Source organism: Centropristis striata, chromosome 16, assembly GCF_030273125.1.
Source record: "Centropristis striata isolate RG_2023a ecotype Rhode Island chromosome 16, C.striata_1.0, whole genome shotgun sequence".
Lineage (NCBI taxonomy): Eukaryota > Metazoa > Chordata > Actinopteri > Perciformes > Serranidae > Centropristis > Centropristis striata.
In genome coordinates this window covers 19,387,080-19,413,713 of record NC_081532.1, presented here as the reverse complement: position 1 = coordinate 19,413,713, position 26,634 = coordinate 19,387,080, and the positions used below count along the sequence as shown (strand labels likewise).

The 26,634-nt window shown below is 41.1% G+C and overlaps 1 protein-coding gene across 1 annotated transcript in view; it reads left to right on the top strand.

Moving 5' to 3' along the window:
• Positions 1 to 829: 829 nt before the first annotated feature.
• alk (ALK receptor tyrosine kinase) overlaps positions 830 to 26,634 on the top strand; it is a 507,772-nt gene continuing 481,967 nt past the window's right edge. Inside the window, exon 1 of the mRNA XM_059352649.1 lies at positions 830 to 2,306. Within this exon, the coding sequence (XP_059208632.1) occupies positions 1,541 to 2,306 (766 nt within the window). The 5' untranslated portion in view covers positions 830 to 1,540. The remainder of the gene's footprint in view (positions 2,307 to 26,634) is intronic.

The following is a 26,634-nucleotide window of genomic DNA, read 5'->3' as shown; positions in this document are numbered from 1 at the left end:
TTACAGAAAAAAACTGAAATCTGATATAATTCTCTGCAATTGTCCTTTAACTTCACAGTTCTGACTTTATTCTCATCATTCTGATCCCTCTGCTCATATAGAACTTTTACATAAGACCATAATCCTCCTCTATAGATAAAGCTCTAATGAGACAGTGTAAAAATTCCAGAGCAATTAGAGAATTAATGGATTTGTCAGTGAAACTGAGGAGAGTGAATTACCATAAGTATGTGCTGACGCCATCTAGCGGCTGTCTCATCCGATCAACTTTTAGAGACAGGGAGAGGGAGTGAGGGAGAAGGGGGGAGAGAGAGGTGTAGTGTGTGTGTTTAGGTGAGGGAGGGGGGGAATAAGGGAGCATTTTCCCGGCATTTCTCCCCTCCTGCCCCAAACATTGACCCCTTGATTCCCAATTAAGGAGCTGGTCTGTGCGGAAAATCAACTGGCAAGATGGCAAGAGAGCTTCCTGATGTTTTTAAGGACATAACCCCCCCCATCCCCTCCTCTCCTCTCCTCTCCTTCCCTGCACATAACATAAAACAAAGCCAAATGGGCTCAGACCCAAACAGCCTCCCTCTGAAACTATTTGATTTGCACACAACCGGGAGAGTGCGACTAATCCAATCCAATTTCCGGACACACAAAGGCTCGGTGATTCATTGAGAAATCACGGGAGACAAACTGTGGAGCTGCGCTGCTTGTACCTCCTGGCATTTAGTAATTTCAATAAAGATACAGGCACCATTACGGCTGCGCTGAGGGCGCTCCAGACGCGTCCACCACGGCGGAGGCTCCTGCGCGCACTGCTGAGGGGCTTTTTTTTTCCTCGCAAAGGGGAGTCGTGTTGGGAGAAAAAAAACGGCTTATATTGACGTCAAATGGATGAATGACTTTACCGCATGTGCTGGTATGACAGAGGCGATCGGCACTTCTTGACCAAATGAGCACCGAGATCCTCAGCAGATAATTAACCTGAGAGACTGCCGCGGGGCTTTCCAATTAACCAACACTGTATTATATTTTTAATTGATGCTGTGTTCCTCCAAAAACTCCTTGTGAATTCATGATTTAGTTGTGAGAGGAGGGGGTGAGAGCGACGCTGCATCCCGCTGCTGACAGAGAGACCACTTGTACCGCCGTCACAACTGTGCCAAGAGACAGGGAGTCTTTGAAAGCCACCGGAGCGGACCCGACCGGCATATCAATCAGCGTCCCGGAGAGCGACTCGCTCCGTTCGCACCAAGGCATTGTCTTTAAAGGTGCGTGTGCGTGTGGAGGGGGGGATACAGAGGATGGAAATGGCACTTTTTCCGTTTGAAGGAAGGAGGACAGCAACAGTCAGCGGCAAACAAATGTAAGAGCCCAGCTGTGATCGTCTTGCCACGGGTGCGCACCGGCGATAAGGCGCAGGACCCGCAGGATCATCGATTCGCACTTTGTGATCTTGCGCTTGCGTATGTGACACGAGCAGAGAAGGAAGAAGAACGGTGGGATTAAAAAGGGGGTGCTTCTCCTCAACAAACACTCAAATTGCTCCACCATGGACACCAGGATATTGTTTTTGCTTGTTTGTTCTGCGGCATTTTTCGCCGGGCTGCAGTGCGCCTCGCCAAGGACCACAGCGGGGATGGATCTCCCCACCGCCGGCTCGGGCAGCATCAACAGCAGCGGCGGCGGTGGTGGAGGCAGCAGCGGGGAAACCGGGAGCAAACGGGACTTAAACCAAACCATAAACTCCAGGCTCAAGAGGAAAACCCTAGCTGTGGATTTTGCGGTCCCTTCTCTGTTGCGCTATTACCTTGCGGAGTTCATAAAAAGACCCCTGAACGGCGACTGCCAGACTTTTAGCGGATGTTACACGGTGCGCGCAAACTTGACAATGCAATGCATACCTTTGCAGAAAACCGTAGCTACTTTTGTGGACCCCAAGTCCTCTACGGACCCAGCACTGAGGAATGCGTCCGCTGATGGACAGCTCCCCTTCTTCTACAAGCGGCCGCTGTCCAAAGTTCTGAAATTGGGCTTGACGAAAGCCAGCAGGAAATCCAACCAAGTTGTGGTGGAAATAGGAGAGGATATAGTCAGGACGGGATGCGGGGGACTGTCTGTGTACGAGGAGGCCCCGGTGCTCACCCTGGGGATGGACCTCACAACTATTCTGGAGTGGTGGCTGGGCGCGGAGGGGGGCCGGCTCAGGGTCCGGCTCATGCCCGAGAAAAAGGCGCAGGTGCCCGGGATAGAGGATCGGTACACCGCGGCCATACGCGCTGCAGACCCCCGCCTCTTCCTTCAGATATCCTCCAGGGGTGAGCTCCTCTTTTCCTCTCCCTCCCTCTGTATCTCTCTCTCACTTTTTCCCATGTTGCCCCCCCCCCCCGCACACGCACGCGCACACACACACACACACACACACACACACACACACACACACACACACACACGTGCACAGGCCCCAATTCATATTGCTCCGTCACGGTTGTGATTGGAGCTCTGCTGTGATTAATGTTTGATGTTGGATCCAGTGTGTCTAAAGATGCTGTGGCTGCCTCTAATGCTGAAATGAGCGGTGAAGAAATATCAGCACATGGGAGGAAAGACCTGCTGTTTGTAATGGGCTGATGGGAAAATGATGACTGAACTATGTGTGTGTGCGCGAGGAAGAAAATACCATGCATTTTGGTGTGTTGCTGTGATCCAGGGGACTCTTCAGACTCCTGTTTTATTATTGATGCCCACAGCAGCACAGAGAGACGCGCTGCATGTTGATTTAATTCCCAAACTCTTTGATAATATCCAGTTGGGATCCATGCTGGGTATATGCTCCATCTTCTATGGTTATCACTTCTGAAATGTTAATTATTTTTTCATTTGGCGGGGAAAAGGAGGCCTTATTGCCTGATCATCGCGTGTACATTACATAAGGTCTATATGCAATGATATTCAAGTTAGAAAAGGCCCCCAGATGGGCTCTATTGGTTTCTCTCTCTTACCTTCTCCATTCCCCCGAGCCGCCCATCGCTGAAGGAAGGTTGGAGATTTAAAAGAACAGGCTTTATTTTGATTAGGCACAAATTAAGCCGTTATCTCGAAAAAAGCTTTAGCACTCAATACTCGAGGGTCCTTCCCTCGTTCTTCTGAGCATCGGCACAATCAGTGTAATTGCTTAATCACTTTGATGAGGGAGGCTGGCCCAGAAAAATGCAACAGAACCTATCAGACACAGAAGCAGAGCAGAGGCTGGTTCGGCTGAGCAGGGAACCCCCCTGCAGGCGCCTGAAATGCAAACAGTAACTCAGAATGCATAGAAGCTGTTATTTTGTTTAAGGCCAAAACAGCATCATTTTGCTCGCATTTTTTAAAATAAAAAATGCAAAGACACGTTGTAAAACCAGCTTTATGTTAAATGCATCGGTACATTTCAACAGATGCACACACACACAAACATGGTTTATACACATGTGAGGGGCTCATCCCTGCAGCTCCCAGCAGGCATTGCAACAACACAGCTGGTAGTGTTTGCAGGTGGGAAGCCAGCAGTGGATTGTGTCATCTTCTTAGCTGTGTCTTAGGGCAACTTTTTCTCATAACAACCATTTAAGTGGTTTTTAGTTTTAACTGAACTCTAAAACTGTTGAGCTGCTCAGGGGCCAGTGACTGGTTACACTGGGGAGGGTCCAGCTGTGAATGTGTAAAACAGCTTCTGTGCTCAGCATGCCTGCTCTTTATAAACACAGGTTTTGGAAGTACAAAAAGCTTAGTCTGCCTGGGTTAAACATGCACAGCAGTGAAATCTCAGCGACACGTCGTGTTTCTGCAAAACTGTCCTCCGGAGAAAACAATGACATCATCTGTCATTTCAGCAAAATCCTCCCCCAAACATATTCAAGTTGTTTTTGTGCCCAAATCGAACCAGAAATAGCAGGAAAAAAACAAACAAAATAAATAAATACCCACTCACTACGGCCTCATTCCAAGTTCTTCTTTTACTCCACAGAGACATAATATATGTCCACTGCAGCTCCCAGCATGCATTCCATCCAACACAGCTGGCCCTGTTGGAAGGTGGGAAGCCAGTGGGAGATATGATTTTAGACCTCAGCTGGATTTTATACTTTCTCATTAAAACCACTGAGGTGCCTTTATTCTACATGGACAAAACCAAACTGTACTTGCGGGTTATGAGACAATGGGTCCCTAGGCACACACATGCAGAATGCCCCACCACCTCTCCTACATACTGTAGGAGCAAGACACTTATAGTTGTTCAGACTGCCTTTTTTTCAGCTCTTGCTGAGAAGTTTGTGTCTTTGAAGTTGTTGTGTGTTACTTCATTTTGCCTGTTTAGCACCTCTTTGTAGTCATTTTGCATCTCTGTAGTTTGTTTATGTCTCTTTGTAGTCATTTGGAGTCTCCCTGTAGTTGCATTGTTTCTCTTTGTAGCCATCTTGATTCTCTTTGTAGTTGCTTTGCCCCATTTCATAGTCGTAGTGAGTCTCTTTATATCTCTGCTGCTGGTTTGTGTGTCTTTGCAGCTGTGTAGTCTTTGTGTGTCTCGTTGCAGCACTTTTATGTGTCTTTGTAGTCATTTAAGGTCTCTTCCTGGTTCTTTTTGAGTGATATTTTGTAGATGAAGACCAGGGGGTGCCCTGACACTTCTGGGCCTGCACTCAGTAGGCCTGTTCAGTAATCCATCCATGGCTGTGTAAGATCAGATCAGGTTTTTTGGTGCTTCAGTGATTTGTATCTGTTTGGATGCATGGTAGATGGGCACCAACAATGCCCCACTTAGTAGCTTTTCCTAAAACATTTTACTGTCTTTTTCTGCAGACCGGGTTTGCTCAGTTGTCATAGAGAAAGGCAGGGTAAAACCTTTCGTTTATAGTCAATTTCATTATTTTTTATTTACTTTTGCGTACATTTACCATATTTTGTGATTGGCTATGCATAAATATTGGAACATGTAATTCATATGTTTATTTCAACTAGGCCTATGTGACCAAACCATGGCCCCACGACCATGCACCTCTCACAGTGTGCATGAGGACAGAAAATGTAAGGATATTGAAAGTCGTAAAACGACCACTGTGTGATATGCAGGTGCAAGCCTGATACTCAATAGGATTATCCATAAGCTTACTTCAACACCAACTGTGACATGTAACATTCATTTTTGAAGCTGTTAAGAAGGAGCTTTTGCCTGCTTTTCATTCACTGTTCAGAAAGGAAGAAAGTGACAGTTGTCATGAGAGCAAACACAAGTCTAGACTTTGGTTTCACACACCGCAGGTGGACTCCCCAGACTCTATAAGCCTCACACTGTATTCCTTTACCGCTTCCTAGTAGATTACTCTGCTGCCTGTTTGCAGAGTCGCAGTTATTATCATAAGCGGTTATTATATTATGAGTTTTCTACAAGGCACAACTGTGTTTACACACTGTTGATGCACAGACAGACCCGCCAACACCCCCACCCTCCTCTCTTTGCCCATCCTGTAATACATACTCCCTTCTGCCAGTGTTACACACTCCCTCCTCCATATAAAATGACTCAACTCACGGCTCCAGTACGTATTATCTCGCTCTATCAGCTTCTTTGCACCCCTGATTGGCCAGTGTTTGGCATTTCTCTGTGTACTGTGCGTGCTACACTTGTTTTTCCAGCCTCCGGTAACATGCTGACTATTAGCATGAAATAAATACCAGCCATGGCACCCGGAATAATTTGACGATCAAGCAAACGTGCCTACGGGAATCAAGGCATTAAACTCTGCACAGTACATTTATACTTACTCGCCCTATGGGCCCTATGGGGAAGATCATTAATGAGAAATGCTTCTATGAGTTATAGTGTACGAGAGGGGAAAACAGTGCTGGGCAGGTGTGATAAAGAGTTGACCTCTACTTTATTAACCTCTGTTATGTTCACCAAGCGCTGCCATAAATAGGTTGCAGGAGAATCATTAAATGATCTCAGCATTAGGAGTGGGAGGAAGTGGGGACCCCTGCTTCATTAACTTGCACATACCTGCCGCGGAGCTCTTTAAGATGTTCCTCGGCACACCATTACCACAACGAGCGCCTAACAGGATGTGATTGAAGCCCCGGAGCGAAAAGACTGCTTCCATCAACTGCATATGTTGAGGCTCGTCTCCCCGTGTTTGCCCCTCAGCTCTGCCCCAAATGCAAACACACACTCTCATGGTTCCCTATTGAGCGTCCCCAGTCTTCCGTTTCCTTTGAGAGGCTTAATCCCAGTGTGCGAATGTCTTAGCCGTTAGGCAAATATTGCAATTTCTTCTGAATCATAAAGAAAGTCAACAGTAAATTTAAAAAAGTTAGATTACACGCTTGGCACTTTGTTTACCCTGTGTTGCTCGTGGCCCTTTTAGAAGAGGTTTCTCCTTGAAAGATGAATACACTTTTCCGTGTCCCAAATGCTTTTTCCTTCCTCTCCTGACAAAGGAGCTGCCATATTAGCCTCAAGAGTAGTTACACTAGTTTTACTGAGGGTGTGAGAAAGTGAGGGTTGCCTTGTTTTTCTGAATCGAATTACTGCATGGAAGTTTATTTTGTTGCTTTTTTGTATTTACTTCTTTTATGTTCACACTGTAATTATAGGAACTTGTAAACAAGAATGCAAGGAGGGACTTATTTCATCATTATTCATTATTACTTTTTACATTATTAACTATTGAAACACTGGGGTGTATTTTGAAATATGAAATGTATGAAAGCACCCAAGGAAATCAGATCTGATCCTAATTACAGCTGATAATATTTTAATAATCAATACATTGTTTAAGCCATTATGCAGAACATCACATAGTTCCAGCTTTAACAATGAGAATTGTCTTTATTATATCTGACAGTTAACAGAAGATCTTTGGGTTTTAGACTATTGCTCAGAGAAATGTAACATTTTAAAAACCTACCCTGGGCTTTAGGATAAAGCAAAGGGAAACAGAATCCCTTACTTTATATAACAGTGGATTGATTAATAAAGAAAATAATCTTGAGTTGCAGTTTTCCTTTTCTTCCATGTCCAAAACTCTAGTGACATCATGCTGCTGCACCAATTTCAATCTACTCTTGAGGCTAAAAGAATAAGTAATTCAACTGTACCGGGACTGTCCCTCCCCCCAAAAAACTACCCCATGTATTGTTTTTATAGCAGCTTAAAACGACCTATATTTGTAGTGGCGGAATTGGCTTTATGGGGTTTTTTTTTAAAGGAGGAAGTGAGTATACAAAGTATAAAGAGTGACAAGGTCCACTTAGGGTGCATGGGAGGGAGCTGATGTATGGGTAAACAAACACAAGGAGACTGTTGAGAATTGTAACAAAAGAGGTATGTGGTTGTATGGTTTGGAGACTTGGAGATGGGAGATCTTGACATACTGACACACAGTCCTGACCTTACCCAAACTGATAATACTGAAAATAATTTGGAGTTGACCCCTAAAAAACCTTTAATTAGAATCTAGGCTTGCAGCTAATGCTTCTTTCCTTTCTCCAGTAATCTTTAGATTCATTTATGGATAGAAAATGATGAAATCCATCCATCAAAAGGTTTCACAGTCCAAAGAGATTTTTTTTAAAAAATAAAAGCGCAAAAGTCACACAAAAATTGAAATGATAGAAAACAGCTAAACAAATCCACACATTGGTGAGATGAAACCAGCAAAGAATTAATGATCAAAATTTAGTGTTTCTGTGGTCGTCTGATCAAATAATGGATTGCTTTAGTGCCATTTGACTGCCAGTCCAGACTGTGGTTTTATCTCCTTGCAATTTGGCACGCTAAACCTGCCAGCCTTTTATCTTAGTGTTGTTTTCTCACTTTTTGGACCAAAGGGGACTTTCAGGCATTTCATGCTGTGAAGTTGGAGTGGTATCACTCTCAGAGGCAGCAGGAGTAAACACGAGCATCTGTTTGATAGGAAGACAGCCGAAATGCAGCTTGAAGACAGGGTGCACCTGTTGACCTTTAATTTAGTCCATCCAGGTGGAAGGCTGCGACGCCACCGGAAAAGTGCCATGACATTGCGAATGAGTGCGTGGGCTCGCGGTAATCAATGAGACTCCTGACATTTAAAGCTTGTATCAATCAGCTGCTAATGGGAAAATCAATGGGAAGTCAGAATGACATGCCACTTTATTATTTATGCATTTCTATGATCAATTCAGTCAAGGAGTTGGTGGCGTGCCGCGAAACCCCCGACAGACCCTGCCCAGCTGATCGATACTGCAAGTTGCACAGAGCATGATCAAGTGCACGGCTCTCACTGTTACCCTGGACTCCAAGACAGAGCAATGGAATATTGAGGAGAGAGAGAGTGAGGAATTTAAAGGGAGAACATGCTCTGCTGCAGCTCACTAGCAGTTGTTGGTCTGTGATAAGTACTGTAGTTGTGCAGCAGGCTGTCAATCTTTCATTTGGAGTAGTTAGATTCATTGATTCATTCGTCTTTACAAATGTAAATAATTAGACTTTCACAGCATCTGTGATATAAACACCTTGAAGCGTTGCTCAAAAATCATTGCTGCTTGACTGTGCAAACTAAGCACAGTGATGACATCATTACAGCCCTGCACAGTCACCACATACACATCCCCATGAAGACCTTTATCAAGCACTGCAGCCATTCTAGTCTGCTGGCCCCCGAGTGAAGAAAACAGCAATTCTCAGTGTCACCATGTCGGGTGTGATGGTTAAAAAAAATGAGTGCCTTTTAATGAGATGCCCCCTGAACCTGCTCAAATTCATTCATGACGGTCACATTCGACCGGGCTGCTGTCAGTATAATGAGACGGCTGATTCTTCTTGACTTTTACAAAGTGAAGAAATCATTTATTTTTGGACTCTTGAGCTGGTGAAATGTACGGCCTGTGCACCGGCCCTCACATTAGTTGGCTCCAGCTCAAGAGCTCGGGGAGCGCAACTGTTGCCCAAAAAGACAAGCTGTTAGCATTCTGTAGCCGGGCATACTTAGAATAAAATATGAAATTGTGAAGCTTGCCAAATTGGGAGCCACAGATAAACACCTTGACAATGTAAACAGCGGCTAATGCCTTTGACGATATTAATCACCCTCTTTGTAGTTAATGCTTGTGTCACTGTTTTGTAAATTAGAAGCAGTCAAGGTGACTTTGGCTATGATTTCCCCCTTTTTTCACTTCTTACTTCTCCCTTCTTTTCCCTGATGTTTTAGTTATTTATGCCACTTTTTTTGTTCTTTCAAAAAAGCCGCAAGCTGCCTGTTTGATTAATGGTGATGCATATAAGAGGCCTCGACGCAGGAGTTTAGCTCAGAGCTAGGTGTGGAGAGGAATGTATACTGTACAGGAGCTGAATGTGAAGCTCATACCCTGAGATGCTCCACTTCCATAATGAGAGAAATAAATAATGTGCATAAGTGAGTGGTCACACTTTTCTGGAAGTTATGTACTGTACACTATGTGGATATCTATTTTTGTATGTGCTTGCCAATTTAAATGCCATGGTGCTACACAGGTCCAATTTAGCTCCTTCCTAGCTTTGTTAGCAAGCTGTGTCATCTTTTGTGAAATAAATGAATATACTAGGCATTCTTTTTACCACTATATAGATTTAAAGGGGATGAAAACATTTGATACACATAGTAAGATATCCTGCACACAACAATCTGCAGCTTTAAAATCCTCCCTGGCCCAGTCTAAATAAAAATCAACCAGATGTAAATATGAAAGAGCTATTGGATCGGGATTATAAAATATTTGGTGTAAATACATAATTTGCAAAGGCAGTTATTGAACTCTAATTAAATTAAGTGTTAGGTCTCAAAACTCAGTAAGTCAGTTTGTATAGTCGCATCCTAAATAATGATTATAAACAGATTTCTGCATGTGAATGCAGAATCTGTAGGCAAAGGGACAGGGTTTTGGTTTAAGTGAAGTCAAATGAAGCTTCATGGAACTTAATAATTAATTTCCTTTATTTCCTGAGCTTACTAGATGGCACGTTATGTTAAACAAATGGTTAAGAGCACACTGAATTGTCATTCCATTATTTTCTTTTGAAAAGTGCTGTATTAAACAAGTTTATTATTGTTATTATTCCGTGAGTTTGTCCATAATTTGCATGAAATCTGGTTGTTTTAGTCAAAATTATGCTAAAATATAATTTCCCTGATTTAAGTTGCGTTCAATTTAGTAAATACCCTGTTTATTCCCGTTTATTTCCATAACTTCCCATAAATACCGATGGAAAGTTTCCAACTTTTTTTATTTTACAACCCTAGTAGTAACCAGTCACATTTCCACAGTCCATGTGGAGAGCAAAAGAAGTAGAATGCATTGGCTGAAATGTAGTCTCAGAACACGATGGTTATTGTCTGTCAATGATTTAACTTTTTATGATTTTTTTTTAATGCATTTGCATTCATATTCAGACAAACAATGTGGTCATATATTTCTTCTTTCAACACCAACTCCATTCTTGTGTCTCAAGTTGCTAATTAGACTGAATATAATGACTTTTGGCCCACCTCCGAAATATCTGCCATTGCCCTCAGAGGCTAAATCACAATCAGATGGCTGATTGGTTCTGAGATTGTGGGCAAAAACAGCTTAGAGATAACAAAACTAATTAACATGTTTGGTAATGACAAGATTTTCACTGCCTGTATCACTAAAAATACAAATTATACACAATATAAAATAATAAAAGAGGATTTCTGGTCCACTGTTACTGCATGTAAGTAAACTTCTGACTTTCAGTGATCTTTCTTAAATATTTTCATATCTCCCAAGAAAAATAAAAATGTATGATGGTCTCTGTGTAGCCATCTGTGTTTCCTGCTGCTTGTGTCCTCTCTTCCCTCACTCGTTTCCTGTCAGTAACTAACTTGGAGGGAATGAGGACGAGTAGAGAGGAAAGTGGATGAGAGCAGGAGGCAGAAGTAAACAGACTTGTAACAATAATTTGCCTTCGGTCTCAAATAGTCTCATCTTCTAGATTAGTATCTGAATTTAAATGAGCATAACATAAGGCACAGCAAATGTAGAAAACGACTAAACAGCGGTATGTGAAGCCGAGGGCATATGTAGGCCATAAATCTCTTTGACTTTAAAACCTTTATGATGTATATAGACTGTAAATATTTTTGTATTTGCTGAACAGTGTAAATACTGAACTAACAGAAGTTACAGAGTAATGTTTCATGTTTCTTTGGAACCTAAAGCAGCATTTATTCTATTATTATGGCTACTTGTGGGCAGTAGAGCAAGCTAAAATCTGTCTTTTGACGGATGGGATAAGTCGGATATCCCATGTCTTTCGGCTCTGTTTTGGTCTCCACACACTCCTGAGGGATAAATATGTTGCAGCCAAATGCATCACCAGCTAGCTGATGTCTTGTTGATAGCCATGATTTGATAGCCAGGGGTCATGTTCAAGTTTCTTAGCTTTCTGACTATTGTATTCTCATAAACAGGTTTAAATTATTTCTTACGAAAACGTATGTAACACGTTTTGAATGAAATCCCTCAAAATAAGGGTCTCTGTTTTTCATTGGTATTGTTGGGAGGTGGAGGGGTCAAACAAATGGCAGACGTACATCCAGAAGAACAGGGTTCTTGTCCTATATAAAAACAAAAGTAAACGTTTTATTTTTTTTTACGTAACATCCGTAACTTCCGTGACTCACGGTTCGTGAATGACGTTTGTTTATGTCTACCTTCACTTTCAGCATTTTTGTACATTTATTTACTGTCCAAACTGTCTTTTTTACAACCGCGAACTGTATGCCTATGTATAACAATATGTGTGCTATTTTTTAGAATTCTCCACTGCACAGTGAGCAGCAAAACGCTCATATGGGTCATTTTCAAAAGACGCTCATATGAGTCGTTATGGGTGGTATTGACAAACGATGTTTAGTTTGGAGTTCTTATTGACTTTGTTTAGGGACATAAACATCTTAGTTAAGTTCAGGCAACCAAACCACTAGTTTAAGGTTAGGACACAGATACAATGGGGATGTAGAGAGTTCTGTGATAAGCTGCCCCTCTTAACTTACTATAACATGTGTTATATATGAATTGTAATGCATCACTTTTCGTAAAGAAGAACAGCCCGTACAGAGCTGATGAGGAACTGCAGAATTTGGTTCTAACTCTTTCTGGGTTCATCACTACAACTGACCCCTTTCACAATTTAATGGAGTATAATATAAAAATATTGATTAGTGCAGCTATAATGAGTGGTATTAAAAATATACATCCAGATAGGAGAGTGTTTTAATTCCTCAGGGCTCCATGAGGAATACTTTCAGCCTTATTTTTTTTTATTTCTTACACTGTTTGACAAGATAAAAGCAAAATGTACAAACTTGATTCCAATTTTTTTTTTGATGCATTATGTTTTTATTCAATTTACACAGTGTCCCAACTTATTTGGAATCAGGGTTGTATAAAGAAGGAAGGAAGGAGGCATTTTAAGGAAAGTGTAACACACCCGTTGTCTTTCCAGTCCAGTGAAGCACTACCACAAAGCTTTTCTCTGTTGTCAGGCTGTTCTTGGTTTTCACACATCTTAAGCCAAACTCACATTTGAGCTAAATCAAACCAGTCCCTGTGACGTTAACCACTGAGCACAGAGCATCAGACGGGAACGTGGCGAGTCTGAAGAAAAGCTCCCAACATTCACCTGGAGTTAAAAAGACATTAACTGATGTGGCGCAGTCGCCGTACACACAAAGCCCGGCTGCCTTAGAGGAGCAGCCTGAGTGCTCTCAGGACACATCCCCAGCTCCCTTTATGATCTGTAATGGGATTGTTGAGGAGCGCCAGCAGCATCCTCATCACAGGACAAAACCCACTTAATGGGATATGATTCGCCATGAAAGGGCGAGGAAGAGCAGCTTCTCACTGAACCCACTTATCCCTTGAAACCTCCATACCCCCACATCCCCACCCCGTCCATTCACCTAGTGGAGGCTGGCATGTCGATTCACTAGCGGCCCAGCCATTCCTGTGGCGTGGCTGAACTTGAGTGTGTGTGTGTGTGTGTGTGTGTGTGTTTCGGAGAGGGTAGCACAGACAAAGATGAAGAGACGGAGCAGCAGTGCCATGAGAGACGCTGTTTGTGGCTTATCGGTGCACGAGCCCCAGCATGTTCAGTGGCCTTGACAGGCTCAAGGGATGGAAGCGCAACTTGTTCGGCTGCTGAGATCGCTGGAAGTGAATCCCGAGCGTTTCCGCTGCTGTTTTTGAACTCGCCAATGCCTCGAGACGGCTTATCTTCTCAGCTGGAGCACAGAGGAGTGCACTGACGAAAAAAAGTTTGATGAAGTCTCAACTTGGTCTCAGTCATTTTTAGCTCGGCTTTGCTTGTGGGGTTACAAATAGTTTCAGTCCGGCTTTGTTCAGCAACAGTCACGCATACAAACAACCCAACCACATCAGCCAAGGAAAGTTTAAAGGTACACGACACCCCAAAATCAAATATACAAACTGTTTCTCTTACCTGTAGTGCTTTTTATCAATGTAGATGTTTTTAGTGTGAGTGTTGGAGACTTTTGCAAGAGAGATGTCTGCCTTCTCCTCAATATAATTGAACCACAGATAGATGGCACTCATCTTGTGGTGCTCAAAGGCACAAATAATACATTTGATAAACTCACAGTCCATCTTGTGAGCAGTTTCATGTAACTACTATCATAGAAAGGAATAGTTTGCACATGGAACTGCTTGCAACAAGGTCTGATGATTATCTTGAGTAATGGGACGTCATTTCTGGAAATAGACATTGCTGTTATGGTTTTCAGGTGTTTTTTTTCCCCTTTGAGCACCACACGCTGAGTGCCATTTATCTGGTGTTCCATTTTATTGGAGAGAAGGCAGCCATCTCTACAGTTTCTTAAAGTCTCCCGCACTCTGCCCCGGTTCGTTTGTTCTAGACTTGGTTTTTTACAAAAGACTCAAAACAACTGAATACAGTTGTATGAACCATATTCATTTTTGTATTTCATGTAATTTTGCTTTTCGTTACATGAATATATTATGAGTTAAAGTAATTGGCGCTGTATGATGTATGAAAGGGAAAATAAATCAGCGAGATATTTTGTAAACATTATTGCACTTTCCGTTTTTATATGTTCGGAGCACACTGGGCGCACGTCTAAACTAAATCATCCGTATTACCAACCAGTACTAGACTTCTTTTAGGACTTAGTCAGTACAACAGTTTACCATTTATTGAAAGAATAAAAGCCAAATGCAATGAGCAGCTCTGGTCTCTGTTGTGTCCACACCAGGATCACCAGTCAGGGTGCCAACAAGTTCCTCTATTCACATTTTTCTTCTGGGTGTGGGACCCAACCTGACAGTAGGTTGGACTTTGTTGGTCAATTAAGGATGGTGAAGCAGTAGCCAACACATACTAGATGCTTCGTGAAATTTCAAAACTAGACACCTTCCCTTTTTGTGAGGCCTATGGTGTCTTGTATGTATGTTTCTTAGTTCCCTGTTTGAGGTCTATGTGTATGCCTGCAACCTGATATAGTTCTAACATGTTAACCTATAGCCAAATAGAATAAGTGAGCCTTGCTCAGTATGAGGGTAGGATGTGCCCCATTGACCTGCAGTTCAATAGAGGAAGTGAGCCTTAAATTCGCTGAGCACTCTTCTGCAAAGTCACTGAAGTTTTTTAACAAATAATAATTTTAATACTTCAGTTACAGCTAAACTAAGCTAAGCTAAATATCCCTATCCTTCAAGTTTATATCTCCAACACTCAGCAGCTCACACCAAAACATTGTAGATTGATAATAGCATGACAAGTAAGAGGGAAATATGTATTTTAGATTTTTGGGTGAACTGTCCCTTTTAAAGAAGGTTGAGTTTAAGTGTTGTCCTCTAAAGCTCGAAATATGCTTTGTCTGAGAAAATAACCCTAATTATGTCATCAGTTATATTATGGGAAATGTAGGATTCAGGATATCTGAAACACACTTTAAAAAAAATCTCATCCCTCACAAGCCTCCTGACTTTATGGATGTGCGATAATTCAATAAATAAATAGTCTATAAGAAATAACCACATTTTTAACCTATTTTTATAATCCCGGGTATATACCATACTTGACAAATGAAATGTACTGAGAATTTTCTGCTTTAGTTTAGAACATAAGTGCAAATTGAACATAACAGTTTCAAGTGAAAGTCCAATTATACACTGACTATGTTTACGTGCAGGCGCACAAATTATATATTCAGATTAAGACAATAGTTTGATTGAACTACACTGGAGTATTCCCATAAGCAGAACATAAGCTGAACACACTGCACACTGCTGTTGGAAAACACTACAAGAAAAAACATTTTGGTACTAAGTGGGCCTTTACACATTATTCTCCACCATTATTTTTTGAATTAGTAAATGCTACCTACTGTCAATTTAGACAGTGTAATTGTGTGATATTATAATAGGATACATGATTTTACAACGATACGATTCCATTGAGCGCCAAACCTACTTAGATGCTATATGTACATAATTTTGAGAAAGTTATTGGTTAGTGCTTGTCATGTTTAAGACAATATAAGTTTTAAGAGGCTTCTGTGGTCTATGGTTGCCAGTCAAGATGGTTATTTTTTGTCCTAGTTATGCAAATAACATAATTGAACTCTTCACTTGGCGACTCAACTTTATTATTATTATTCTGCACAGCACAAGGACTGTTGATTTTATCCCCTATTTCTTACAGTGTTGTCACAGCACAAGGCAGTCCTCTGTTCATGGCCACAGTGTGGAACTGAGCAACGATTACAATGATCAATAGGTCTCTCAATGCACATGTTGCATGAGCCAATACCCTTTTTTTCTCTTTAATAACTTCTTGTTTGGAACCAATCAATCATTTTTATGAATGGAGCCACTGTATTTCAGAATGGAACTACTCATTCACAATGGGTGGTGGGTTTGCTATTAATTGTCTTTCAAACTGCTTTTATCATTCTTCACAGCTTCTCTGTTAACCTTCTGGCTCAGTCATTTTAGTAGGCGGTGGTCCCCACCAATGCCCAGCAGCAGACTCTGGTCTTCAGTCTCTTATTCCTGCTGTGATAAGTCGTACAATGAACAAGATGCACTCAACTAATGCTCAAAATTAATCAAATTTGATATCAATGCCTTGTCAACCACAGTCTGTCTTCAGCACTGACAAAAAATAAAAAGCAGATGAATGCTTTTAAGAGACTTAATTTAGATTTATTAAATATCACATATTTGGCAGGCAAATTATTTTTATTGATGATTTAATTATCAAGCACAATCTGGATTTTATGTTTATAACTGAACTTGGTTAGACCCAGACAACAGTGCAACAGATACAAGCTAGAGTGCAGGAGAAAGGCGGTGGAGCTGCCACTTTGTTTAATAATTCTACCCAGTACGAGCAGATGTCCTATGAAAAATTAGTTTCTTTTAATTACATTGGTCTTCAGTTGAATTCCCCACGTTGAGCAGTATTCGTGAACATCTATAGGCCTGAACTGTGTTATAATCTAGATAACTAACTCTGGAATGACACCTCCATGTTATGAACTCCACACACAATAGGGGTACTTTCTGGTTGTCATCATCTCCAAGGGTGCCATCATGTCTAAGGATACAGGGACTGATGTCTGAAAATCCCTGCCTCTTACTGAGATCTCTCTATTTCTGTGCACACAATTTTATAATCAGAGCTCTTCAGAATCATCAAAAACATCAATTAATTATTCACTCAGGCATTACCTTCCACACCTGCCCCACTCGGGTCTCAGTCAGTGATCTTGTAGATAATTTCAGTATTCAGTATTATTGATGCTTTCACTCTCACTAAGGTAAAGGTAGTCTTTGATAATAAAAAAGAGCACCAGAGAAATGCCAGGCTGGGAAAAATTAACAATAGAGAATGTTGAAAAGCTGAACGCAGGTGGTGATAAAAAAAAAATCCCCAGGTGCATTATGACTCAAAAAAAAGCCTTAGTATTTATCATTTTGAATAGAGAAATTCAAAGCACTCCTTCTCTGACATCACTGCCAAAGACAATAATGCACCTGCCTTGTTTGCTACTGTTGACAGGCTGTCAAACTCCTGTGATAGTCACCCTTAAACTTCTACCCACAAACTCATGCAATAATATGTACGCATTTGCTAAAAAATTTCCTCCACATCAGATGGAGGATCTGCATTGTCCTTGCATCCACTTAAAACTACTGAAATAGCATAACACAGTTTGATCCTATCAGCCCTTAAATCTTGGATAAAATCATGCAATATCTGGAATCCAACTCCTGCAGCCTTAATCTTCTCCCTACAGGCTTTGCAAAAATGTTGTTTTTTTTACTGCATGCATCAGATCTTCTGCAAATACCCAACATTTCTTTACTCACAGGCTATTTTCCACAAGCTCTATAAAATGTGGTTATTAAACTACTCTTTAAAAGGAACAATGACCACAATAATGAGCAACTATCCACATATCATTTTTAAAATATTTATATGAAATCACTGACATTGAGGCTATTCGTGGTAAGCCCTTATAACATTTAATCAGTATGTTAGGCAGCAATTTAGTTTTCACTAGTGGAAATTATATTTTGGAAATGTTCTGACTCTTAATCACATCATTCCCATTTAATTCTATTCATACTCAATTACCAATCTACAAAATTTAGTTTTGATGGGTTTTAATTCCAAGCCAACATGTCTATCATAGTATTTTGACTATTCTAATCTATATTACATTTCTTACAAGTCAAATTGTTAATTATTGATCTAAACCATTGACTTCTATTCAAAGTCAGTTACAGAACTATAATTGAGGCTGTATTATAATTCCAAGTCCACATATATGCTCCTACTAGTTTATGGATTGTGGGAAACAACAACATATCTTACCATTATTATGCAGATAACACAGATTTATATTATCATATCTCCAGGTGACTAAGGTCCAATTCAAGCACTAAGAAAGTGCATTGAACCATTTGATGATTGGATATGACACTTTTTTATTCATATCTTGCACTGCACTGTAAATGCACTGTCATTGTTAATCTTATTCTATTTTGGCTTTTTTTTTTTAATAGATTTCATTTGAGACTTTTTGTATTGCCTTGTGTTTATTCTGGATATTTTGTTACTGTATTTATGTTTTGAAAGCTGCTATACAAATAAGCTTGCCTGGCCATCTCTTGCCTTGGACATTCGAGGACCTCTCTCAGGGTCGTTTTTAATCCGTTTCTTCCCCCATTTACTTTGTACAAATATTGCTTGCTTTTGTTACCAAAGAGGACCCTGACCCTTATTCACACAAATCATTGTGTAACCAGTAGGTTAATTCATCACTAGCATGTTCTATGTTTGTAAGCATTGCAAATTGATTTTTAATATTTGAGCTGAAAAACAAAACTGACAATAAAGTTTGTTGCAGTGTTTATTTCCCTTTTGGGTGTGAACTGTGCGGAGTCGAAAGGTCTGGCACATTTCCCATCTCTTGTCTTCAGACATCAGCATTTCAATTGTGTTTGTACTTCTGCACAAGCTTGGCCATGGTTGCATACAGTATGTGTGGGTGTGGACTTGAATGTGAATGCGAAAGAGCACCTTGTGAATGTGCTCATGTCAGTGTGTACGTCCCGGTGTGGGTTTGTGTGTGGATTACTTACATTGTGGGGACATACATCTGTTTACACAGTTACATTGTAGGGACTTGCTGGAATTGTGGGGACAAAATATCTCCGGCTTCATTATGTAAATCAGTTTTTAAGCAGAAGACTTGTTTTAAGGTTAGGTTAGGGTAAGGGTAAAGTTTCATCAACTGGTGAATAAGTCTAATGTAAGTCAATGTCATGTCCCCAGAAGTGATGGAGACAAACGTGTGTGTGTTCATTCATGTGTGCATGTCCACTAGGGAGCACTGGGGTGCTTTCAGGCAACACAAAGCCTCCTCCTCCTCTCGCTGATCTTGCTGGAACAGTGAGCTGGAGCCAGCAGCTAGCAGCCACATCAGCAGTGCAACATGGGGGGAAAAAAAAAATCAGCACCTCTGATTTTTTGCTCAGTGCCAGCTGGACGACATCATGTTGACCTTGCCGTGCTTGCACCGAGTCCATGAAATCAAGCCACGACCCTGGCCTCAGGACCCTTACCTCCAACACACACGTCCTCTTGATACACACACACATACACACATACGCACACCTTTCCTCCGTGTACTACTACTACTACAGCCTGACCTTGGTTGATGTTCTTGTGGCGCTAAGTAGAAAAAGAACAAGGGGTCAGAATGAAGCAGTGGTGCTGGCGGTCGATCCGGCTGAGGGGAACGGTTCAAGCACTGGGTGATGCTGCTGTTGATTGCGGTTCAGAGTTTTGCTTATCATAAATGTGAAGGTTTTGCTGACCTGAGAATACATTGAAGATAAGACCCCTCTCTTCCTTGGAAGGAATTTGCCGTGATGCAAGCAATCACTATGGCTGGACACTGCTGTATTTTACAGCTGCAGAGGCTCTGCAGGGAGGCTCATCAGCAATGTGCCACAGTAAATCATGAGCAAAACTAGCAGTGGTTTGTCAGTCCAATTATGTCCAAAATACCCCTTCTGTTGTCTGCCTTTTGGTTGTGTGTATCTCTAGATACAAACTAGCTGCGATTAGCCAGATGCTAAGGTATGATTTTTTTTTTAGCTACGCAGCCTGTTAGGTAACATCTTGTATAAGCAAAAACCAAGAAAAGGGTCAGATGTTTCAAGTTAGCCCCCCTTCTTTCCTTTTATAGCCCTCTGAAGAAGACTGTCAGGATGCTAATGTCAAATGCGTCATGAAGTGGTATCAGATACTTGTGGTGAGTGGGTGTCAGGGTTAGTGAATGGGCCAATATGTAATCTCACTGTGGTGACACAAGCACTTTGAGACACATACGATTCAATCTTTCATTCTCGCCTGCCGTTCTGAAGAAAAGCCTGACTCAACTGTCATGTACTCTGGATTCACGCTTCAAGTTTCCACAGGGCAAAGCCGCTGACTGACAAGTATGAGAGGGGCCTTATCTGTCACCTTACAGGCATTTCATTATAAAAATGCTTGGCTACTGCACTATCAAAGGAAAGATGGTGAATGTGGCTGCCTTCAGGCTCGCTGTGTAGAAAAAGAGACAGGCTTTAGGACAGATTATGTAAAGGTTACAAAGTGAACTTGGACACCGCCAGTTTTGTTTCTCCTTTATCATTCTGAATTGCGGATCTTCTAAGCGTAATGTGACATGGATCAAGCTCCAACGTATCACGGAGGAATAAAATGGGACACAAGAGATTTGGATTTGTACAAAGGCGACGCTGTAGTTCTCACAACTCTTCTTCTTCTCTGTGCCGAAATACCACAGGGCGTCGTTAAATGACACGAATGACTGGGTCCATCTTCACACAGCAATGACAAGTCACGTAGTGGACCGGCTCCGGTGACTCAGCCTTGGAACTGATGGTGTGGCTCTATGTAGTGTGACGGCTCTGACATGGTCCCAGAGCAGCGCTCTTGTGGTCAGGGCACCGGCCCATTTAGTAAAACGCCAGGATCGTGGGGAGACCAGCTAGAGCTAATGACATAGGCGAAGAGGGTGAGTGTTTTTCCTCAGCAAGTAGAGGTTGACAGGTTCTTGACTTGATGTATCTTGGACCACGTTCTAACTCCTTTCCCTTTTGCCCAGTCACTTAATTCACTGATGAGTAACCATCCTCATTTAGCTCTGCAATATTTACTGCAGAGTGCTCATTAATGACTCCAAAGGAGCAAACATATTTGCAACTAAAGAGACTTGAAATGGTGATGAAAAATAGTTCACATTTGTCTGTAGCATCACCAAATGTGTGTGTTCTGATCTCTGAAATATTTAAGGTGGAGGGTCTGCAGGTCTCGTCTCTGAACAGGTTTGATAATTTTAAATTTGTGCAGTTTTTCAAATTACATTATGACTTATGCTACCTCAAGTATCTTTCAGAGAAATGGAACAATTAACGGTGCCACCAACTTGTGTTGGCACCAATCATTTACTGGTCTGACACCTTCAAAAACAATTAATGGAAATATGACAATTGACCAAAACCAGGTCAAAAAGTAATTTCAGGAATGGATAACATTTTGGAAAATACTCTTATTCGCTTTCTTTCTGAAGTATATATGTTGTATATAAGCAGCCTGCAGAACTGGCCTAGCTTAGCATATAGAAGAAAGCCTCTCTAAGAGGTAAATAAAAAATCAACCTTGAAGTACGCCCATCTCTTATTTGCCATAAAACAATTGACACTTCTTTAAGTCTCGCCCCTTAAACGCAGACCAGCTAATCATAGCATAGCTTTGGCCAGCTCTGAGCAGGGTCTGACAACTATACAACTCTGCTCCATAGACTCCCATGCTATCATTTCAGATTTTCTCTATTTTAGGCTGGTTTTCTTTGCTACGCTAGGTATTGAAGGTCCCTCTTTGAGTGAACAACAAAGGGGTGGAGCTTAGTGAAGGGTCAATTACAGCATATAACTCACAGGCTCAGTGTTTCCCTTAGCGTTCAGTCTGTATGCTAAGCTAAACTGATGGCTTCAGCTCATCAGCACTTCAATTCATTCAACATTTTGGGGAAAATGCAGTGACTTCCAATCCAAGAATTAGTCTGGCACATAATACCCTGTAAAAACAGTTTACACTTTTGTTCAGATTAAACAAAGCAGATACGCTGTGTTAATCACTGGGCTTCAGGGGAGGATTCTGTTCCCTTTGGACAGCTTCCCCTGGCTCCAGTATTTGTATTAAGCTAACTTAACCATCTCCAACTTCATATGTTAGGCATGGACAAGAGATCCATTTTATCAACTAACTCTCGGAAACAAAAGAAAAATTTGATTTTTAAGAAAAAAGCTTCATAGTGTGGAGAACTAATAGCATCTAGCAGTGATTTTGTAGATTGCAACCATCTAAATATCCTTACCCTCACCACACCCTTTTCAAACGTGTAGGAGAACCTATGGTGGCCTTCAGATAACACAAAATAATGCTAAGGCTCTCTCTAGAGGCAGTGTTTGGTCTGTCTATTCTGCACTACTGTAGAAAAATGGCAGAGCAACATGACAACTTGGAAGAGGACCTGCTCCCTATGTAGACATGACGGGCTCATTCTAAGCTAATAAAAAGCACAGTGATTCTTAGTTTCAGGTGATTAAAAGCTGATGAAAACATTGTTATGAATATTCAATTCCCTTTGTGCCAATAGAGCTCCCTAAATCCTACACACTGCTCCTTTAAATTATCTAATTACCCCCAATATGAGTGGCTGCTGTGAGTGTAATTGACTTTACTCCATCTCCTCCTTCAGTTTGTATCTGTTATTATACAGCTGTCAGTGCATTCATCTTTCATGAATGATGGCTGTCAGCACTGTAATGACAAAGCTGAGGTACATTTTTTTAAATGCAGCACCATATTGTATATAGCTCCTGCCGAATTAAAGGATGCACTACAATAATTTCTGTGTCGCTTTACTTAATCTTTGCTGGCCCGCTCGCACAAGATTGATCTCCCTCCTTCTGGATCTGTTATAGCAGTGCGAGCAATTTTTCTTACAATGATTTATGCTACAATCTGCTGTTGTATCTGCTAGTAAACAAGTGAATTTTGGATAGCTCCTTGGCATCACTTGTGGCAAGTTCCCTTTAGAAATATGCCAAATGTGACAGTGACAAATTTTGGTGCACTTGTGAAATTAATGGATCTTATTCGGGGTAGAAAAGCCAACCTAATGTCCAGTTTTCAACTCTTCGACATTATTGTTGATGTAGTTTGGGCACTGAAATGTGTTTGGCTTCTCCATTAAAATATGTCCACAGCGAATGTGTTGTGATGGCTGTGACAGCCAAAATAGATGATACTGGTGATAAAGGCAATTGGGCCCATGCATGCCAACTCAATGTAAAAAAAAAATGATGAGAGTTAATTGAAAAATGAAGAAGTAGGTGGAGCAGAATCATCCTTTTGATGAAGCAGTTGGAACTATGATAACTACCCCGCCTGTTTGTTTGGGCCAGTGAGTGTAGTCATTGACCAGTTGTGGCTGTGAGTCGTTTATCTCCGATGTAGTCGCTGCTTTCGTATTGAACAGGACTCAATCAGGCGGGCGCTGAATGCCAGCTGGCTTTTAGGGCAATAAAAGAAAAAAAGAAAAAACAAACAAATGAAAAAGAGAAGCCAAATTAATGGATGCCAGCAGAAGCGAGACCCAGCTCTTACTCTGATTAAACATCAGGGCCATCAAAGGGGAGGAAGCCATTAGAGATAGATTGTATTGGCTTCGTAGCGATCTGTGCTTCTATTTTAAAGAAAGACATGTCAGCACAGAGAGGTTTTGGTCTCTTGCCCCACACCAAGGATGTGTTTGGTCAAGCCGAGTGAAGGAGAATAGCTTTCAAATATATATTGAGTTTCCATTCTCTCTATACAAAAGAAGGAAAGTTGTGGGTGAAGCCGCACAGCTGCAGACAAACAGCTCAAGGCAAAAAGAAAAAAAACATGGCAGAGTACAATCGCTCCTGAAAATCCATTATTGGTGACCATGTTTGCAATGACAAAGTGAAATGAATGAGTATCTAGCCGCACAAAAATGTTGAATGTAAAGCCCTGAGAATGCACAGAAAATTGTCATCATTAGTGTGATTGCAAACATTGCCAACCGGTGACACACAACATAATTTATTCGCATTAATGGGAGGCTGTTTGTAAGTTGTGACATTTTTAAGCATTTCGCTGCTCATTGTAAAGTGTATGCCATGCCTGTTTGGTTTCAAAGCTCACAGCCCTAGGTAGCTACCATCTGGTTCATCCCCGTGGATGCCAGCAAGTTGTAAGCCAAAGGCGGGGCGCCGAGGTTCCTGCCACCAACCCGAGTGTAATGATCGATTTTCAACATGCATCCCACAGCCTTGGCAGGCCGGAAAGAGAAAAGACACCGGGCTCCTGAGCACAGAGTAATCTCCCCACGACACGGTGTTTGACACATGTGCAGCTGGGGAGAGATTGTTGAGATTTGTGCATTGATCCGCACACTGGCCCTCTCCACAGGCTCTCTCATTTGAATAAAAAGGGTAGAATATTTTTGTAGAGCGGCGCGAGACCATCAAAAGAGTCAATATGTCTCCATGAAGAATGGACTGAGGGTCGCGATCCACAGGGGACGTCTCTAGGAGAATGAGCGGCTGATGTGAATGACTAATGAGGGAGAAGGCGGTGTGCAGGGAAGATGATTGGAAGGAAGGAAATGGGAAGTACTAATCAGGAGCTAACTGGAGAGAAACAGATGTAATTTTTTGCCCTGAATGACGTACTAATAGTCTCATTCTGTAAGACAGGGAAGATGAAGTGAGAGATAAAATACCGGAGACATACAGCATTACAGATCTGTATCATTACGATGAGTTATTTAAAGCAATTTCTTAGATTAGAATGAGTCCTTTTCAAACTTGACCCCAGCTGGAACTATTAACCAGTGAGCATGGTTGTATTGTAGCTTAATTTTACATCAGTAATGTGGTAAGAGTGTGAATAATATTAGCATCAGGCACTACTTATCTCATAGGCTTAATTATCATTTAAGGTAGACTGATCAAAGTTCAAAAAGTCACATGAGACCTATGCTAATTTACAAACAAACCCTCTTGAGTGCATATGGCGACTTTATTGAAGAGATGTAGTGGATAAAAAAAAAAAAAACAGAAGCAGGTAACATTAGAAAGCACTTTTTCTTCCAAGTCATAAATTTGCTGGGCACAAAGACAAGCCTCTTATCACTAAAAGGTCATAAACTTGCTCAAGGGGGCCGTTAAGCGTGTCCTCTGGCTCTTTCTCACTCTCTCTCACTCGCTCCGATCTCATTGCCGTGCCAGCACAAGAAAGCAGTTCAAATCATAGGGACCCACTTTTTCCATCAGCGATGTGGAAACGGAGCCACGATGGAGGAAACAGGCTCGGGTCCGAACCCTGCTAATGAGGACAAAGACTGGAATCACCGAGCAAAAATCTTTAACAACGCACAAACGGTCAAAGCACATCTGAGCGAAATGATGAGAAATCGATGTGTAGGAAGACTCAAACACTTCACAGCCTCGTTTAAATGAGTTACAACCTCACGTCCAGTGTCTTACTCGACCCTTTTTTAACACTGAGTAGTAAAACTGCAAATCCAGTCCTTTTTTTCCTTCTTTTGACCCAGCGGGAACACAGTGATTAATTACATCTTCGTGCATTGTCTTCCATCTGGCAGGGTTACTTATCTCCCCAGGATGAATGACTGCTTAAACTGCTACCGTTTCATCTACAGTTGGGTCTTTTTGCCACTAAAAGTGGTAATAATTTGAGTACAAATGAGTCATTTTCTCCAGTAATTGAAATGATTTTCTTATTAACATGTACATTAGCAGTACGTTTCATGATATGCATGGATATTACCACTGTTGGACCGAAGGATATTCCTGAATGTGAGTTTAGTTTATAAAGCATATGCTGAGATTTGTACATTAAAAAAATGACTTAAAGGGAGGCTATGTAAGTATTTAACTTTTTCAGAAAAGCTTGAATCGCGGTGCATTTACGTATGGAAATCTTGAACTTTTTCAAATGGTGCCATTGCAAAATACTGTGAGGCCAATTTTCCTTTCCACTTTAATTATGTATTGTGTATCAAAGTTTCTGACAGAAACCCAGTACAACAGAATAGGTCATGTATTCCTATATTAGAACTGGTTGGAAAGGATGTTCAAGGATGATACTACATACAGTTAACAATATATAATATATAACACAACAACAACAACAACAACAACAACAACAATAATAATAATACAATATAAAAAATGTAATACAATAAACTTTAATTCAGGTGAAACATTTATCATGAACAATATAATATACTATAACTTACAATGTCTGTTGCATGCATGCTGTGCAGAGTTTTAACAATGTTAATCCACCCGGACACTACAGGGACTATAAAGAGTAGAAACATACTCAGTAAAACCTCTTAAACATACAACAGCTTAATGGGCTGTACAGCACATTCAGAACATGAATACAGCAGTAAACAAGTATTTATTATATAAATATGTAGTTGGAGTAGAATATTGTTGGTGATTGTCACTAGTGTGCAGACACTGAAGTATTTCTTGACCATGAAAACATAGGAGTAGACAGCACTCTCAGCATTCTGGGTGATCTTTTTTTTCCAAAGACATGATGCAAAATACATAACCCAAAATAGTCCCAAAATAGCTGTGCTTCCATGCTTTTATTTTTTTTTAAAAAGGGAACACATCATCCCATATTTGGCACATATTACCTGGACTAACAGTCTTATTCTAAATAAATAAAAGTTGAATTCAAAAGCCACACACACACACACACACACACAGTACAGTCAGGAAATTAGTTGCCAGCAAGTTAGCAAAGAAGATATCTGACTGTATAATGAGGTAGTTCAGTGACTTAATGCGTCCCACAAGGAACAATGACAAAATATAATGAAATGCTAACACATTGTGAGTAATTAGTAATTAGAAGTGGCATGGTAGGTA